The sequence below is a fragment of the Kogia breviceps genome, chromosome 12 (assembly GCF_026419965.1).
Source record: "Kogia breviceps isolate mKogBre1 chromosome 12, mKogBre1 haplotype 1, whole genome shotgun sequence".
Taxonomy (NCBI): Eukaryota; Metazoa; Chordata; class Mammalia; order Artiodactyla; family Physeteridae; genus Kogia; species Kogia breviceps.
In genome coordinates, this window is record NC_081321.1 from 17,893,425 (window position 1) to 17,913,247 (window position 19,823).

At 36.9% G+C, this 19,823-nt stretch overlaps 1 protein-coding gene across 25 annotated transcripts in view; it reads right to left on the reverse strand.

Moving 5' to 3' along the window:
* The window catches only part of SOX5 (SRY-box transcription factor 5), a 1,010,478-nt gene that overhangs the window by 96,725 nt on the left and 893,930 nt on the right, over positions 1–19,823 (reverse strand). For all 25 annotated transcript variants that reach the window (XM_067008877.1, XM_067008891.1, XM_059082188.2 and 22 more), the window contains one exon: positions 15,234–15,319. In XM_067008877.1, the coding sequence (XP_066864978.1) occupies positions 15,234–15,319 (86 nt within the window). The remainder of the gene's footprint in view (positions 1–15,233; positions 15,320–19,823) is intronic.

Genomic DNA, 19,823 nt, shown 5'->3' on the forward strand with positions numbered 1-19,823 from the left:
AAAAGGATCTTACTCTCCTTTCTCTACACTAGGGAAGTGCAAACCAAAATCACAATGCGATACCACCTCAAACCCATTAGGATGGCTATTATCAAAACAAACAAACAAAAACCACAGAAAATCCCAAATGTTCATGAGGATGTGGAGAAATTGGGACCCTTGTGCACTGCTGGTAGAAATGTAAAACAGTGAAGTCTCTAGAAAACAGTACGTCAGTCCCTCAAAAAATTAAACACAGAATTACGATATGATCCAGCAATCCTATTTCTGGTGATATACCCAAAATACTTGAAAGCAGGGGCTAGAACAGATACTTGTACACCCATGTTCACAGCAACATTATTCACAATAGACAAAAGGTAAAAATAGCCCAAATATGTACCAACAGATGAACTGACAAACAACAGAATATTATTCAGCTTTAAAAAGGAAGGAAATTCTGACACATGCTACAACCTGGATGAACCTTGAAGACATTGTGCTAAATGAATAATCCAGACACAAAAGGCCAAATATTGTAGGAGTCCACTTATAACGAGGTATCTCGAATAGATATTCATAGAGACAAAAAGTAGAATAGTAGTTATATCAGGGGCTAGGGGTATGGGAAAATCAGAAGTTACTGTTTAATGGGTATGGACTTTCAGATTGAAATGATGAAGTAATTCTGGAGATGAGTAGTGGTGATGGTAGTACAACACCTGAATGTACTTAATGCCATGGAACTGTACCCTTAAAAATGGTTAAAATGGTAAATTTTATGCCATGAATATTTTACTATGATAAAAATAAATATATGTAAGATTAATAAAAACTAGCAAGTTTTGGGTCACAATCAAAAATTTAAAAATAAATTTAAAAGCAGAAAATAAATACTTAAGCCATTACTCCAACAAAATAAGATGAGAAATTAATATAAAGAAAAAACCAAATGTGTTCTCTCTTGAGTATGAACTAAGAAATGTTGGATTCAAGGACAGTAGACAGAGCAGAAAGCCATATTAAAATGGAGGGAGTGAAAGAACAGCTATTGAACCGTAAGACAGCTGGCTTCTCTTGGCTTCAGCTGTCCTGCCAGCCAGGCTGAGACTTCCTGGGCAGGAGATAAGAGAATTCCTTTCCTAGGTGGTCAAAGAGACCAAGGGAATTTTGGGGGCAACAGAACTGTCTTGCGGCCTGATGTGGTGGTGGTTAAAACTCATAGAACTGTATAACCCAAATATAGTCAAATTTATTACTGCATGTTATTTTTATAAATTAAAAAGTAAAAAATACAATCACACATACGATAAAGGCATCTTATTCAACCACTCGGACTTATAATTCTTAAACATTTTGACCTTCCTTCCCAAGAAAAAATCAGGAATAGTGGGATTTGCTAACACTGTAAATTATAAAGATTTTAAAAAACACTGCAACATTTAGACTTAATCTTTTTTTTTTTTTCTGGCTTTACTCCCTCCCACCACCCTGCCCCCCCATCCCACCCATCTAGGTCATGACAGAGCACTGAGCTGTATCTCTAATATGTCCATATACATATAAAGAATGAATACTAAATGGCATAAGTGTGCAGGAGAGCAGGTAGCCAGGGGTCACCACCCATGCTCTGAGATAACAAGACTATAAAATACTGATAGTAGACTATTAAACAAACAAGGTGAAAAGCAATTCTCTCCTTTTCAGCTGATGCTAAGAAACCAATTGTGCAGTTCTTTCTTATTATAAAAATAAAGAGCTGCGTTTCCACCTCTATGGTTTTCTTTTCCAAGAGAACTCATACTTTTTTCCTAAGCTCTGGAGAGTGGATGAAAATCAGACTGTTATTAGTGTTATGGTCTCAATGAAAGCCTCCATCATTGATGTGTTCTGGCATTATTGGCTTTATTAATAGAGAAGATGTATTATGGATGAAAATATCTCTAGGCTAGTATCTTCTAAGAGCATTTAGAATGTTATCAAATCTATTTGGATGGAAAAAAAAAAAGGCCCAGATATATTTTCCTCTGATAGCCTCAATCCCTGCCATTTGGTTCCCAATTAAAACTCTTCAATCTTCTGCTCATATCTGGATTGATATTATAATTGTTTAACTAATAAGCAAATAGTTCTAAAGAAGATAGTACCTCCATTTTTCACAATTGTGGGAGAATAAAAAAGTAGCTAGAGTCCCAGATTTTGGTGAACAAGAGAGAGGAGGGAAAAACTGAAGAATAGAGAAAAGACTCGTAGAGAAGGATTAACAGAGGGGGCGGCTAAAAATGCAGAGAGGAAAAGTTAAAGAAAGAGTGGAAAAAAGGAAGACCTAAAAGTAAAAGAGAGAGAGAGAGAGAAAAAGATTTTCAATAGGAACAGAGGTCGATTTTTGGAAGTAGGTTCCTGTTTTTAAATCTTTAGCTTAAGGGTTAAAAAGTTTATAGTGCCCAACCATTTGGCTGTGTAATTCAAAATAACACAGCATTCTGATTACTGCTATGAAGCTGTTTTACGGCAAATTGTTACTTATTTATTTATTTCCACATAGCCCTTCTTTTCCTGGGTGTAAGCATGTTGTTAGGTTGTCTATCGGGTAGTCTAGCCCTGGTCTGACCTGCTCATCTTCCTTCACCTTCCATGGAGATGTAAAATAGGAATGAAACTTCCTAGTTCTTGCCTAATTAGATCTTCAGTGCTAGCTTGACTATTTTCAGGTTTCTAAAGCATTTCTTTTGAATGCCTCAGGCCAATGGTTAGTTCAGCACCCTTCTCTCATATTTTCTTTGACAGTACGTGAATAAACGTTATCAGGAATCAGAGAAGTCCACTTGTAAGGTGAAAAGACTCCTTCTGGGCATTTCTGAGGCTCGTGGTTACTTTCATAGTACTTTGTTTCATTTCCCCCCTTCCTCCATGATATATAGGTAGAACAGCTATACTTATCTGTATTTTAAAAACAAGAAAACTTGAGAGCTGGCCGGATTACATGACTTGAGACCAGACTCACATATCACTTCAGAAGCAGGTTGAGAGCAGGACCCTTATTTGTTAATCCCTTATTTGTTGAACAGTTTGGGAAGTTAGAGGGATCATGATATACCAAGTGCTTTCCATGTCTTTATTATGCCCTAACCATCCAGCCCTGCTGTAAAACTCTCCCCATTATAACAAAACACTGTAACTTTCCAATAACATACAGCTTTCCCTTCAAAGGGAAAAGTTTGTTCCATTCACAAATAACTGTCACTGTCATAAAAGCAAAGATGCTCTAGTAACTCTTATGGAATGGAAAGAAATCGGGAGATACATTCTTTTCATTTTTAGGAAGAATTGAAACAGTTTTCGTGTAGTTCTACATGTAGAACAAAGGTTTTTATATTGAAAGGATATTTTACTTTCATAAAGACTTTCGGCTTGCATTAAACATGGGGGAATGGCTCTCAAAGAGTGCATTCAACCCCAAATTAAATTGAGATGGATTTCTTAATTTGCCATACACCTTTGTACTATAGAACATAATTGCTATATCTTAGAAAATACTTGCTAACTTGAAATATGGAAGAATTTATCAGGCTCATTTCTGACAGTGGAGAAATCCCTGAATACAGGATATAATGACAAGGATGACAGCAGCTAATGATGGCTGAATGCTTATGCTACACTAAGCATATTGTACATACTATCTCATTTAATCCCCACAACAGCTTTATCATGTAGGAACAAAATAATCACATTTCACATGGGAAGAAACTGAGACTAAGAGGTATTCAGGAGAGCTCAAGCTCATAACCCATCATACTATAATTTCCATTTAAATATTATTTATTTGTAAGATTTACTTTAAAACAATTAAAAACATTTTTTTAATGTTTTTTACAAATTGACAAACATGCTTTAAAGAAAGAAAAAAAAAAGCATAAGTCATCAGGTCATCTAACAGATTACTGTACTACTATACCAAGAAACTACTAGATGGTTACAGTGCAAAGACTGAGCCTATGAAAACTATATATTTTATAGTTTCATACTGCATTTAATGCTAGCTTGTGTCTAAGGTGACACTAAAACATCCGAACTTAAAATTCCTCTGGGAAGAAACCAGATGCAAGATGAATCAAATCAAGATGAGAATAAAAATGAAGAACTTTTAAGGGCCTTTGCTTTTTTTTTTTAATTGTTTAGGTAAATGTCATGGTTTATCTTCTATATGTCAACAAAATGTTTTAACTGTACTATTTCTAACAATTTAAGATTCCTTGAAAACTGAAGAACTAAATTCAGGGGAAAGCTAGTCATATCTGTACGAGCTGTAGAGACTAAAACACAGTATAGTAGAGCACAGTATAGTCAAATTTCAGATGGAAACTTATCTTAAAGCAACTATTATAGATGGAGGGACAATATTTTCTGCAGTTCTGCCTCATTCCAAAAAGGAAGTAATTGTAATTTTAACTATCAAGATTACTTTTTTCATTTTATCTTGAAGAAGTTCTAGAATGGCAAAAGCAAGAGAGAACATTGTCGCAATTTCCCTGTTGGAGGTATTAATTCTGCTGGCCCAATGCTCATTGTACCAAATCATTGGGGAGCATACTTTGAGTCTGTTCCTCCATTTCTTCCTGTCTCCTTCCTTTATCCAAGAAGCCGCTGAGTAAGAAAAGGGGGTATGGCATTAAGGGAAAGGTCAGGATTAAGAAAGATGGAATAACTAAGGATTCCTTTCCCTCCTCCCCTTTCTTTTCATGCCATAAGTTTGGCAGGACAATGCTGAGAAACTTCCAGAGGAAACAGCAAATCTGAAATATGCTGGGCTGGCTTAAGCTTTTTATCTGAAGGAATCGAATAGGGCTCTATTTCCAAGTCTTGCAAAGTCACCTGCCAACCAAATGTAGCTCAAAATTGTGACATGGTTTTTCTCCTTGGTCTTTCTCTCAGAACATTTCATTCATCACTGAATGAAATCTTATCTGCATGATTATATAATCAACTTTTGAATACTATATTTCTTCTAAGAAGCAAATAAAATATCAACAAGACTTGTGATGTAAATAATCTCACTTTGAACCTTTTATGAACAAATAGATATGAAACAGCACACTTCTCTGTTGTTTTGTTTTCTGAATTCCTTGATCTTTCAATAGCTTTTCACAAAAGAATTAATTCACAGAGCACAATCAGTGAACTCAGCAAAATGAAAGCAATTCAGAAGGTTGCCATTGTTACTAATATGCAAATCCTATCTATTGTTTTATTCATCCTTAATTTAAGTCTAAATGCAAAAATAGCAATTTTTCTCCCCTCTTTTTACACAAAACAACTTAAAAGTAATATATATGAATATATGCATTTAAATATTTGTAAGGATACCATGGAAAAATAGGAAGAAGCTAGATTTAGCTTTCAGCTGCTACGACTCCAGGCACACTTCTGTTAATATCTGATTTAGCCAGGTCACTACTTAAAGTCCAAATTGCCTCATCAATAAAATTCAAGAGTTGGAATAGAAGAATTATTTTTATATTTTATTTTAGCAGCAGAATCTTTTATTCAAACAATCTCAGCCAGTAGAACTCAATCTATAAAACAAATAAAAGTGAATGTTACTGTTTGGTGGCAATTGGAGCCACTCGGACTCCTGTGAACAGTTTGAAACAACTGCTTTTAAAGGTCTCTGAGGTCCTTTTTATTTCAAATAGACTTGTTAGGACAGGAGGTTGTATGACTTTCTTCAAATTCTATTCCACTTTCACACTCCATTCATTCTCTTAAATTTCAAGTTCCTTTATGATCCATCAAGGATTCTTAACTAATTCATCTTTGCATTCCTTATGATGCTTAGCTTAGTCACTTACGAAGAATAAGTATTTGCTGAGTAAATAAAATTTCTGGGATACTATGGGGTTTATAAAATAATTCACTTCCACATTAAAGTTTGAAAACATAGGAACTATTCCTTAAAGGAAGTAATAAAAAGTTTATAAATTTTCTCAAATTTCTATGAGAAACAGTTTAGCTCTACAATAAAGGAGTAGAATAAGAGTTAAGATGTCTTAGTGTATATTCTACTAATATATTTAGAAGAAGAGTATGTTTAGAAAGGTTATACCAGAAAATACTTTATATAAAATAATATTTTATAGTTATTTATTTTAAAATGTATTATTACGTTAAAAGCATCTACATAAATAACTTAAACTTTATAAGCTATTCATTTAGAATAGTTGCTGGCAGCTCGTAGAGACAATTAATTTGCATTACATCCAAGGAAAAATAGGACTTGACAGGAGGCATTAGTTTCATGTTATAGATATAAATATTGAGATAAAGAGTGAGCAATAGCAAAATTTAGAATACTATACTCCTAAGTAACTACTGGGCTTTTTTTTTTTTTTTTTTTGGATAATTAAACTCATTGTCTCCTATAGATTCTTGTGATGGGCCTTAAAATTATACCACACAGGGGAAAAAATTGTTTCCTTATGAATAAGACAATGTGCCTCAATTTTACTAACTTGCTTTAGATGCTGAACTGCAAAATAAATCCACATAAGAAAAGTCTGCCAAGTCCTCGCTTGCAAGACTGCCTTTAAGCCATACAAAATAGTTTCAATACCAGCTAATAACATTTATTAATCAACTAATAATACCAAGCATTTATTATTACCTAGGACATAGTATTTCATAAATTGTAATTAATACTTTTATTGCTCTAAGAACTTGATGTATATCATCTCATTTAATTCTCACAATAAGATATCATTTATATCCATAATTTACAGACAAGAAAACTATGGTATGGAGAGGTTAGGTAACTTGCCCCGAATCACAGAGCTAGTAAACAGCAGAACCATGATTTAAGGCACAGATGGCTGCAGGTACCATCCTTTTAACCATTACATTTTACTGGCTCTCGCTAAATAACAGTGCCTCTTAAAAAATTAATCTAAAGATAATGTCTTAATGTAATAATAAAATTTTTTGCTTTAGTCTATGTTATTTTCCCTCTAATTATCCCCTGCTGAGAGACTAAGTTTTCCTGTATATAATTAACTACGAAGACTTCAGCCCTAGGTTTAACAGTTATATGTAATATAATTTACATATTCCAGCTGCATGCTTTGAGATTTAGCCATACAAATAATGGATAATATTCGTGGATAATATTCAACCGTTTTCTGGTACCACAACCAGAGTTCGTTTCTCTTAAGCAGCATCTGCCTTCATTTGGGTTCTTTAGGCTCAAGATTCTTATTGGTTCTATTAAGGTGATAATTTTTACTTATGTAGAATTTTACTCCTAAGATTGTATTTGTCTTCGTAAGACATTCCTTGAATAAATTAAAGGATACTAGTAATATAAGCTAAACCAAGAATTAGGTTGAATGACAAATTTCTAATATAAATACAATCTGTGAATCTGAAGAATATTAGTTTCTCTCCCTTCTTATATATAGCCAAGACTAGAGAACTGAGTAGTTCTGTTTTTCTTGATAAAATGAAAAACCTGTATACTTTTAAAATTACAATAAACTGGTATTGTTCCTAGGATTGCATCTACTGTTGGCCTTGAGCCTAGCAATCCTTTTATGTATAGCAATTAGCCTAGAAACATTTTAGAGTAACCTAACCATGTTTTGATTAAGAGAACACAGAATGCCATTGAGGAATGGGCATGAACTTGTGACCAGGAAACCTGGCACTGATAAATAGTTTATATTATTTTAGTGCAGGCAATGGGAGAACTTCAAGTACAATTTTAAACTTTACCATTTGATTGGTAATTACAATAAAAGTGGGTAGTGTGGAAAAGCACACGTGTACTGATGTTTCTGTTAGCACGTAATGAGACAACATGAAGCGGCTGGAAACAAGGAAAGACAGAAATAGCATGAAAAAGACACTGCCGGTACTGTCTCCATTGCCCAAATGTCAAACAGCTCCCGGGAATCCTAGGGGTGGTAATAACTATGGAAGTAGTTCCTACTAGGTTTTTCCTTAAAGGAGATTCTTGAACACTGCTGGGTTCTGACTCTAGCCCATATGGGCCTGGAAAAGTCAGAGAAAATGTTGGCTGCACTTTTTCAGGCCTATTTGCATATGTTCTTTAGTATGCAGAATGTCTCTGTATATAATTTAATTGTTGTTGGGTTTTTTTTTTTTTGCCTCTATTAATACATATGCAAATGACTCACACTTGCAGCTGTGCTGTCTTAATCATATGTGTGCTTCTGTCTGTCTGCCCTGCAGGCTCAGGGTCGAAGAGAGAGGAAAAGAGGGAATTCATTCTTTTAACCTGCAAGAAAACTCACTCATGCAGACAGAAGTCTGAGAGCAAACAACACACCAGGGTTGCGACTGAAATGTTGAGCAGTTGATCATTTTTCACCCTGTATGGAAATGACTGTGACCTAAGAGTTAAACTGAATAGTAGAATGTCTAGGTAGGTAAAGATGAATACTTTACAGGTATTCATACTTGTAAGTAATTCCTTCAATAAGAAGGTAAAAAGCCTCATATCTAGACATCTCCACATGGTTATTTCTTCCTTATTGATTTTCTAGGGGTTTCTCTTGGTCAGACACATAAAGCCATGCTCACCTACAAGGCTCTGGGAAATATGAAACATTATCTGTGTCCTGTCATAATTATTGACCTCCTTCAGAGAATGGCAGGAGGTTGATAAAAAGATGAACTTCATTTTTTCATCTACATCTACCTTGATGTTACTCTCTATCAGATAGAAACTGAAGCCATTTCCACTATGACTTCCATGTACCTTTGATAGCTAGGAAAAATGATTGATTTTAGTTGATATTTTGTATAATTCATTCTCTCCTGTGATCACATGTCATCTATCATATTCTCTTATCTCAGAGGATTCATGTTATTGATATTACTGGTTGCTGGAACTGTAGCCCTGTGTGATTTCATTTATGACAATTTGCAAATTTGAGTCTTTATTCCAAAAATATTATTATGCATTTTAAAAATAATCCTACTAAAACCAGTAAAAGGTGAATTAATTCAATAAAAATTCTTGAATGAAAGCTACTTGCTTAGTTGAGTAACATATGACCATCCAAAAAGAATTTCAATCTTTTTTCCCCTGCTTATCACTATTAATCATTGGTTGGAGTCAACATTTTTGGCTTCCTATAGGTAGAACAGGTGGCAACCATCTTTTGGCCAACACAAATACAGTATTTATAAAGTGAGAAATAAGTGGATAAATATTTCCTTTTAATTTCCAATCTTAGAAGCCTTGTTAAAAAGCAGAAAGAGGATACACTACAAATCTTACTATTAAAAAGTTCACGATGCCCATTAAGTAAAATGCAAATTAATGACAATGAATATGAGAAATAAATGTTAGATGGACTGCTGCCATCATTTCGTTCCATTAATTAGAAACAGACAATTTGCTTAGCGGATTTTATCTAGTCACAAATATCCAAAAGATTCAAAGAGTAAGTTATTTTGCTTAAATAATTAGACTCACTTCTTCATATTGAAATGAAGCTAGATTAGTTTTCTGTATAAGTTAATCTCCCTCCTTTAAAAAGAGACAATATTAGGAGAACAAATATCAAAAGGCATCCTTGGCTCTTGGAAGAAAAATAAGTAGTTTGAAGAGGAAGGGGAAAGAAAAAAAGTGAAGAGGAGGAACAAAGAGAAGGGGGTAAACAGTATATGAGACTGCTAATTGGCTAGTTACTATTATTTTGATAATATACCTTTCCATTATTTAGAAATAATTTCCTTTAGTGTTGTATTGGCAAGGTGAGTCATATTGAGTCAAAAGCACCTCTGTCAATTCATAGTCTCATCTACGCCTGTTGTTCGTTAACGAACAACATAGGAATAAACTAATGTTGAAATGTTTGGTCTTTTTTTGTTTGTTTGTTTTTGCAAATTATAACTTTAAAGGAATTATACAGACTGTAAAAAATGCTAAAACACATTCTTTATGCAGCAGCCCAAGGTTACAAATAAGATACAGGGAAAGAAGGAGCAGAAGAGATAGAGCTACAGATTTCTCATATACTAAGAAGCTTTCAAAAAGGGTTAAAATATAATGTTCCCAGGGCTTCCCTGGTGGCGCAGTGGTTGAGATCCGCCTGCCGATGCAGGGGACACGGGTTCGTGCCCCGGTCCGGGAGGATCCCACGTGCCGCGGAGCGGCTGGGCCCGTGAGCCATGGCCGCTGCGCCTGCGCGTCCGGAGCCTGTGCTCCGCAAAGGGAGAGGCCGCAACAGTGAGAGGCCCGCGTACCGCAAAAAAATTAAAAAAAAAAAAAAAAATTGAAAGAAAAATATATAAAATGTTCCCTGGTATTTAAATTAATATCATTTATTCCAGAAATTAATCATACACTGCTTTGTTATTTTATTAAAAATGATTATGACCATTAGCTCAGGATAGTTTCTTCATTTTATTCCTATGTACTGAGCACCAGCTTCTTGCTAGGCATTTCCCCCGCCCCCCACCCCCCCCGCACGTGAGATACATTATGATGCACTATTGGAAAACAACAACAACAAAATGACACTCCCTGCTCTGGTGGAGTTTAGAGAATATTTGAAACAGGCAGACAATAAATAAGGAACATAATATGTAAGTTATACAGCATGTCTGAAGATGACGAGTGCTATAGAAAAAAAGGAGAATAAGGGAAACAGGAAGTGTGGTACCTCTGGGAGGGTTATTTCATGATTTCAAGCGGTTAGTGAGAGTAAGTCTAGGAGCGATGACATTAGAGCAAATTCTTGAATGAGGTGAATTAGCCTTCCAGGCAGAGGGACGGGTAATGCCAGACTCTAAGGTGGGAGCGTACTTTGGCAAGTCAAGGGACAGAAAAGAGTCTAGCGTAGTTGCAGCTCACTGAATGAGGGAGTGCGGGGCAGAACTACGCTCATTTAAAAATACTGTAGTGCCAAACACGGTACCAGGCATGCAGTGTTTTCATAAGGAAGAAAATTAATTTCTATAGGAAATTAATCATTCATATTCAGCTTAATTCCACTATTTCAAAGAAGAGTAGCTAGTTAACAAAAATAGATTGTTTATTTTAAGTGTAATCTTAAGATTCATTCTTCATCCTTTCATTTCATGGATAGTTACTGAGTCCATTAAATATTTCAGGCACTGGTTAAGTGCAAACTATGGTGAGTCAGTAATTTCACAGATTTTGCCATCTGGTAGAAGCCAGAAAGTAGGATTTGAAACATATTCTGTAAGTGCTATGAGAAGGGAAATACAGTGTGCTCCCAGCATATGCAAGACCCACATTAATCAAGACTTGGGGACAATGAAGACTTCCCTGAAAAAGTGAGGTTTTGACTTGCAACCTCAGGGATAAGTAGGAGTTTGCTTGGTAAAAAAAAAAAAAAAAAAAAAGGTGGGTAATAGGGTTCCCGAAAGAGAAAACATCACATGTAAAGATTCAGAGGGGAGAGAGAACTTGAAAACACCAAGGTGTAATTTAAGGTATTTAAGTAGGAGAAGGACATGGTCAGATTTTCTAAAATCTTAAAGATCATTCTGACAAACATATAGTAGAGAGTGCACTGAAAGGGCAAGATGAAGAAAGAAAGGCCAGTTCAGGGCTACTGTGGTAAATTATGGAAGCAATGAGGGTAGCCTGACCCACAGAGTGACAGTATCATGCAAAGGAACAGATGGATTCTTGATGTATTTAGTAGGTAGAATGAATAGATAATGAATGAATGGGTCCAGAGGAAGAGGGAGGAAGAGAAGTTGAACATAGCGCTCATGGTTTCTGGGGTTGAGCCGTTTGCTAAGACCAGAAAATGAACAGGTCTGGGGGCAAGGAAGAGAATTGGTGAGGCCCATTTTGTAGTCAGTTTATTGTGCATGTAACGTCTGTGTTTCCTCTTGGTAGCCAACAAATAGTTGGCTATATGGACCTGAAGCTCAAGAAAGACTTAAAAGCTCTGGAAAAAGCTCAGAGGAGACAAGGACAGATATTTTGTTATAAAAGAAAGGAATAAAATGGTGCCTGGGCAAAACATGTTAATTTGTATGTTTTATATACATAATCCAGATTACGCCATTTTCTCTGTATAAATAAAAAACAAATATTTGACAATGCTTAGACTATTTTAACTGCTCCTAAAAGTATACAGTAAGGTGATTTTTTAATGTATTTTTTTTGCATAGTAAGTATTTTATTATTTTATCCAGAAACATGAAGTGATACAGTAATAAATAGTGGTTTAATTTAAAACATACCATTTTGTTTCTCTTTTAAGACAACTGTAATCATTATTTCTTCTTTAATAAAGGCCCTGGTTATTGGTTTTACTTAATATTATCCAAGTGTGAACAATTACATGTAAATGATTATTTCAAAAGAAAATACAAATGGTAGGTAAATAAAGTCAACCATGAGTAGAAATATATTTATAGGGTCCTTTCTTGGATGTAGATGTTCAAAAAGAGAATGAAGTAACATATATCTTTGTAAAGAGGTATGAAATAGACAATGCAGAGTGTGAAGTAGATAGCCGTCATGAATCCTGCTGTCTCCTTCAGTATTGCATATAGAGGATTTGTATTAGTACCAATTAATCAGCATTATTGTTATAAGTGTATTAGCAGGTTACTAAGTTAGCAAATGTCCTAAGAAGGGCAATGTCTCCAAAGTTTAAAATAAAATCTCCTGTACTTGGAAAAGCAAGTATAGTTGTTTTAAAACCATGGATTTGGACTCTGTGATCCAGATTTCGTCTTTGTCAAATGGAGTTATTAATACATAACAAAAAGTGTTGTAATAAGAATTAAATGAGAAATCTTTGTGTGAAAGCCTTACCAGAGAACCTAGCATAAGAGCCTAGGACTGAATCTCAATAATTGAAAGAGAATCTTAGTAACTGAAAGGGACTCAAAAGTGATGAAGTCTACTCCAGGTATTATTAAGGGATGGAAAATGGAGATTTAGCAGTATAATTCAAAGCAGAGTATGGAGAAAATGTAAAACTGGCTCATACATTATACTCCACTGAGATGAAACTTCTCAGAAGAAGGTTCACAAGATTGGGGTGAATGCTGGGTTAGGGTTAAGATAAGACTTCTGACTAGGCATTGTAGTTAGCTTTTCTCTGACCTGTCTGGGAAGGTTTGTGGAGAAGAAAAGAATTTGGATGCTATTTTAATGCAAGGGGAGGGAGAGTATTACAGGTCTCCTTTGCAGCTGGGGGAAAGGTGAAGTCAAGGTCAGGGATCTGTGAATACAGTGTTAGGAACAGGAGTAGAAAAGCAGGTTGGTGTAGGCACCCTAGCAAAGGTGAGAGTAAGTCCACTAAAAGAAAAGCCAGATTCTCTGCCATGACATGCATTTGGAATGTGTTTGGGTTTGAGAACTGTTTTTTAGTCATGAGCAAAAAGTCTGTGTGTGTGTGTGTGTGTGTGTGTGTGTGTGTGTGTGTGTGTGTGTGTGGTTATGTGTTTGTGTTTTAATAGTAGCTAATGGCTTATCAAGAAAGAGTTAAGATTATTAGTTTTCTTGTTGTACCACAGTGTTGATTTACTGAGATCCTAACAAAACTCATTTATTTTAATGGGTACAATGCCACTTACACAAAATATCTTTATCCCATGTATAGATCAAATTATAGTTGAAGCAAAAGCAAATATGTCTGGTGTCTTTTTTCTTGTTTTCTGATCAACAAATTTTTGTGTATCTTTAAATTTTATTGGAATCTGATATCACATTATAAGGGCAGAAGTAAAACCTAATTTGTGTCAAATAGTCTAATACTATCTTTATAGAAAAGTAAGTTTGGACGGCTGCAGAACAAAGCCACCTTCTACTAGAATTCTACAATGAAACATAGGAGGTGCCTCCAACTTGCCCTTGCCCCCTCGCACAACTAATTCAATGGTGAAAGGAAATGAGAATGTCTGATTTGTTTTGAAAACTGCCAGCTTAGATCTCTAAAACTCCTATTCTCCACATTCAAATCTATTGCTGGATATTCCTCCCTCTCCCTTTAATCCCACTACTCTTTTTAGTTTTACTTATTATAGCCACTTCTCTGTATTATAGTTATTTCTCAGATTTCAAAGGCTAACAAATGTTGTTACTTTTATTGTCCCCATGGCTCCAACAGGTTATTTCCAGCTCAAAGAAACAGACACTAACACTGTAGCTTTTGGAGAAAAGGCAGAATAGGAATGGGTGTTATTAACCTCTGCAGAACACAGTATGTCTCAGTTCCTCCTGTGAGACTCAACTGGCTTCTCAGAACCCCACCAGGTCTGACAACTCTCTGTGCTGACCAGATGTAACTGTCTCTTGATGCTACAATTTAAACTATATTTTCCTTATAGGCTAGGGTCATCTGTCATGACAATGCACTTTCATGAATACAACTTAATTTTATTAAGCACGAGTGCTTTAGACTTCGCTTTAACGGCATACTGTGTTTTTCAGGCAAAGGAAAATATAAAACTTCTCACAAGGGGAGATTAATCCTATTATTGGATGATTTGTTATTCCCATTACCTGTGTAACTATAAAGTCCATAACAACAGAAACTAGGGTAGTAGGATGCTGATTCAAAGACTTAAACAGTTAATGAAAGATAACTTTAATATAATTTAATTGATATGCTTTCCAACTCCAGAGACAAAATTTCTAAAATCACTTGGACATCTGGTAAAGTTAGCACTGATATTCATGGATATATGGGAATATGTCTCTGCCGAGCTAAAAAAGGTCTTAATTAGGATAACTGGATAAAGTTGTGCTCATTTAGGCACCTGCTTATTTGGTCTACTTATCCTTGCTTATCCAACTGAGCTGGCATCAGCAGGAGAATAAAGAGTGCTTCAAAAATACTGGGCATCTTGAACAATTTAAAAGGTAATTTTTGTAAGCTATCTTGATCCATAAGTATCTGAGTATCTTTTGTAGTTTTTTTGTTCTTTTTATCTTGGTGAGGACCATTCTGTGACGAAATTATGGCATACAGTAATCAAAGCAAAACTACAGCTCATTTTGTTAAATCATACCAGGAAATAAAAAAAAATTACAATAAACTCTCTTTAGTACAGAAAACAGGGCTAAAAATTAAAAGAACCAACTTTGGGTTAAGAATCAGTAGACATGAATTCAAAAACAAAAAAATGTGAGACAAATATCACTAGTCAGTTTTATTTTGCGTTAACACGATAATAGCTGTTTTCAATATTTACTTAACCTTTGTCTCTGGTGTATTGTTTCCCCGACTTACCTGCAGTTGGAGTGGGCCTAAGCCTGGTGTTGCTGCAGCAGCAGCTGCCATGGTAGTTGGGATCAGCTGTACAGGGTAAGGGTCACCTACGTAAGAGAATAATAGAGGCGTCAGCACCTTTTATCTACTCTCCACCTGCAAATTAAACTCATGCATTCACTCTTTCCAAAAGCCTTCTTTTGTGTGCCTTGCTGAGGCCTAATGAAAAGCTCTATTGTGCAGCTTTTTACTAACACTCTTTTCACAATTCTGGCTGAGAGAGGAATGTGAATAAAAGGCACAAGCAATTAAGGCGGAAACCTCATCCTTTTTTCATGATGTATTTAGGAAAATGGGAGGAAAAAGTGAGCACTGATCAGAGGGCTGCACTTTATAACACACACACACACACCTGATAATCCTGATATGAGCATACCAACTCCACAGCAAATTTAAAACGTTATTATAAAAGGAACTTAACTAAACTGAATTCTATTTTAACAAACTAAACTGTAAAGATTTAGGCCAAGTAGCTTATCTTTTTAATGCTATGTTACAGTCTTGATTCATATAACCTGTGGATAAACTCATAATAAAGAAAACATTTAATGCATTTTTTAAAGTTATATAAAATATTGGTATCTCTATTATTCCAGAGACAAATGTTTAAAAATATATACTATAAAGAAAGCAGAAAATAGATGGTTTTTCCCCAAGGGATTTATCTTTGTGGGAATATGTAAAAAACTAAAATTTTAGTAATTTAAAATTAAAGTTTTAATATAGATGATCTCTAAAAATATAGAGACACACAAACATATATTCACATATAGAAGATTATAATGTACGTTTTTGATATGAATAAAGGATTTTTTCCTCTTAGTAAAGAGGTACCTCAGACTTTTTGCACAGAGCCCAGTGATATGCTAACAGATATGAACACTGTTAGTTGTTTGAAATATAACCATAGCAAAAATGTAAAATAACTATTGATATAAGAACAATTTTCTAATATACAAAGCTTTTTGTAGAACTATAATTTGTGAAAAGCTTGTTGAATGTCAAATGTATGGAAATATAACTGAAAATAATGGTTAATATATTCATTCAAAAATATTTATTGAGGGAGCCCCTGCGCTCGAGAGGCCCGCGGTGCCATGGCCACCTGTGGAAGCAGCGAGTTCCGACCAAAGCTCCGAGGCCACAAAGGGCCCTGGCGTCACACCCCCTCTGCTGTTTCTCAATAAGCAAAAAGTTGTCCCAGCGCTATTGCTGAAAATACTACTCTTTTCCACATTGAAGAGTCTTGGCACCCTTGTCAAAAATCAATTGACCAGAGGACCTTCAAGATGGCGGAGGAGTAAGACGCGGAGATCGCCTTCCTCCCCACAAATACATCAACATCTACACGTGGAACTGCTCCTACAGAACACCCACTGAACGCTGGCAGAAGACCTCAGGCCTCCCAAAAGGCCAGAAACTCCCCACGTACCTGGGTACGGCAAAAGAAAAAAGAAAAAAACAGAGACAAAGGAATGGGGACGGGACCTGCACCAGTGGGAGGGAGCTGTGAAGGAGGAAAGGTTTCCACCTACTAGAAGCCCCTTCGCGGGTGGAGACTGCAGGTGGCGGAGGGGGGAAGCTTCGGAGCCGCGGAGGGGGGAAGCTTCGGAGCCGCGGAGGGGGGGAAGCTTCGGAGCCGCGGAGGGGAGCGCAGTAACGGGTGCGGAGGGCAAAGCCGAGAGATTCCCGCAGAGGCTCGGTGCTGACCGACACTCACCAGCCCGAGAGGCTTGTCTGCTCACCTGCCGGGGAGGGCGGGGGCTGGGAGCTGAGGCTCGGGCTTCGGTTGGATCGCAGGGAGAGGACTCGGATTGGCGGCGTGAACATAGCCCTTCTGAAGGGGGTTAATGCGCCACAGCTGGGCGGGAGGGAGTCCGGGAAAAGGTCTGGAGCTGCCGAAGAGGCAAGAGACCTTTTTTGTGCCTCTTTGCTTCCTGGTGCATGAGGAGAGGGGATCAAAAGCGCCTCTTAAAGGAGCTCCAGAGACGGGCGCGAGCCGCAGCTATCAGCGCGGACCCCAGAGACGGGCATGAGACGCTAAGGCTGCTGCTGCCACCAAGAAGCCTGTGTGCGAGCACAGGTCACTGTCCACACGTCCCCGCCCAGGAGCCTGTTCAGCTGACCACTGCCAGGGTCCCGGGATCCAGGGACAACTTCCCCGGGAGAATACACAGCATGCCTCAGGCTGGTGCAACATCACGCTGGCCTCTGCTGCCTGCAAGCTCGCCCTGCATTCCATACCCCTCCCCACCCTGGGTGCCAAATCCAAAGCTGAACCCCAGAAGCTGTGCCAACAAAGAAGAGAAAGAGAAATTTCTCCGTGCAGCCTCAGGAGCAGCGGACTAAATCTCCAGAATCAACTTGATGTACCCTGCACCTGTGGAATACCTGAATGGACAATGAATCAACCCAGAATTGAGGTGGTGGATTTTGGGAGCAACTGTAGGCTCGGGGTATGCTGTATGCAGCTGACTAGTTTCTGATATTTATGATTACCTTAGTATAGTTATTAGTGCTTGTTATCATTGGTGGATTTGCTTATTGGTTTGGTTGCTCTCTTCTTTTTTATTAGTTACTTTAAATTTTTTTTATTTTAATAATACATTTTTATTTTTTATTTTAATAACTTTTATTTTATTTTATTTTATATTTCTTTCTTTTTTTCCTGCCTTTTCTTCTGAGCTGTGTGGCTGACAGGGCCTTGGTGCTCTGGCCAGATGTCAGGCCTGAGCCTCTGAGGTGGGAGAGCTGGATTCAGGACACTAACCACCAGAGACCTCCCGTCCCCACATAATATCAATTGGCGAGGGCTCTCCCAGACATCTCTGTCTCAACACTAAGGCCGAGCTCCACTCAACAACCAGCAAGCTCCCGTGCTAGAGCCCATGCAAAACAACTAGCAAGACAGGAACACAACCCCACCCATTAACAGAGAGGCTGCCTAAAATCATAATAAGTTCACAGACACCCCCAAACACACCACCAGATGCGGTCCTGCCCACAAGAAAGACAAGATACAGCCTTGTATTCACCAGAACACAGGCACCAGTCCCCTCCACCAGGAAGCCTATGTAACCCACTGAAACAACCTTAGCCACTGAGGGCAGACATCAAAAACAACGGGAACTATGAACCTGCAGCCTGCGAAAAGGAGACCCCAAACACAGTAAGTTAAGCAAAATGAGAAGACAGAGAAACACACAGCAGATGAAGGAGCAAGGTAAAAACCCACTAGTTAACAGCTGATCTTTCAGCAGAAACTCTGCAAGCCAGAAGGGAGTGGCAGGCCATATTTAAAGTGATGAAAGGGGAAAACCTACAAACAAGATTACCCTACCCAGCAAGGATCTCATTCAGATTTGATGGAGAAATTAAAACCTTTACAGACAAGCAAAAGCTAAGAGAATTCAGCACCACCAAACCAGCTTTACAACAAATGCTAAAGGAACTTCTCTAGGCAGGAGACACAAGAGAAGGAAAAGACCTACAATAACAAACCCACAACAATTAAGAAAATGATAATAGTAATAAAAAAAAGAAAAGAAAATGGTAATAGGAACATATGTATCAAAAATTACCTTAAATGTAAATGGATTAAATGCTCCCACCAAAGGACATAGTCTGGCTTAATGGATATAAAAACAAGACCTGTATAAATGCTGCCTACAAGAAACCCACTTCAGACCTAGGGACACATACAGACTGAAAGTAAGGGGATGGAAAAAGATATTCCATGCAAATGGAAATCAAAAGAAAGCTGGAGTAGGATTCTCATAACAGACAGAATAGACTTCAAAATAAAGACTATTACAAGACTCAAAGAAGGACACTGTATAATGATCAAAGGACCAATCCAAGAAGAAGATATAACAATTGTAAATATTTATGCACCCAACATAGGAGCACCTCAATCCATAAGGCAAATGCTAACAGCCATAAAAGGGGAAATAGACAGTAACACAATAATAGTAGGGGACTTTAACACCCCATGTTCACCAGTGGACAGATCATCCAAAATGAAAATAATAAAGAAGCACAAGGTTTAAATGACACAATAAACAAGATGGACTTAATTGATATTTATAGGACATCCCATCCAAAAACAACAGAATACACTTTCTTCTCAAGTGCTCATGGAAAATTCTCCAGGATAGATCATATCTTGGGTCACAAATCAAGCCCTGGTAAATTTAAGAAAATTGAAATTGTATCAAGTATCTTTTCCCACCACAATGCTATAAGACTAGATATCAATTACAGGGAAAAAAAACCTGTAAAAAATACAAACAAATGGAGGCTAAACAATACATTACTAAATTACCAAGAGATCACTGAAGAAATCAAAGAGGAAATCAAAAAATACCTAGAAACAAATGACAATGAAAACACGATGACACAAAACCGATGGAATGCAGCAAAAGCAGTTCTAGAGGGAAGTTTATAGCAATACAATCCTACCTCAAGAAACAAGAAACATCTCAAATAAACAACCTAACCTTATATCTAAAGCAATTACAGAAAGAGAACAAAAGAACCCCAAAGTTAGCA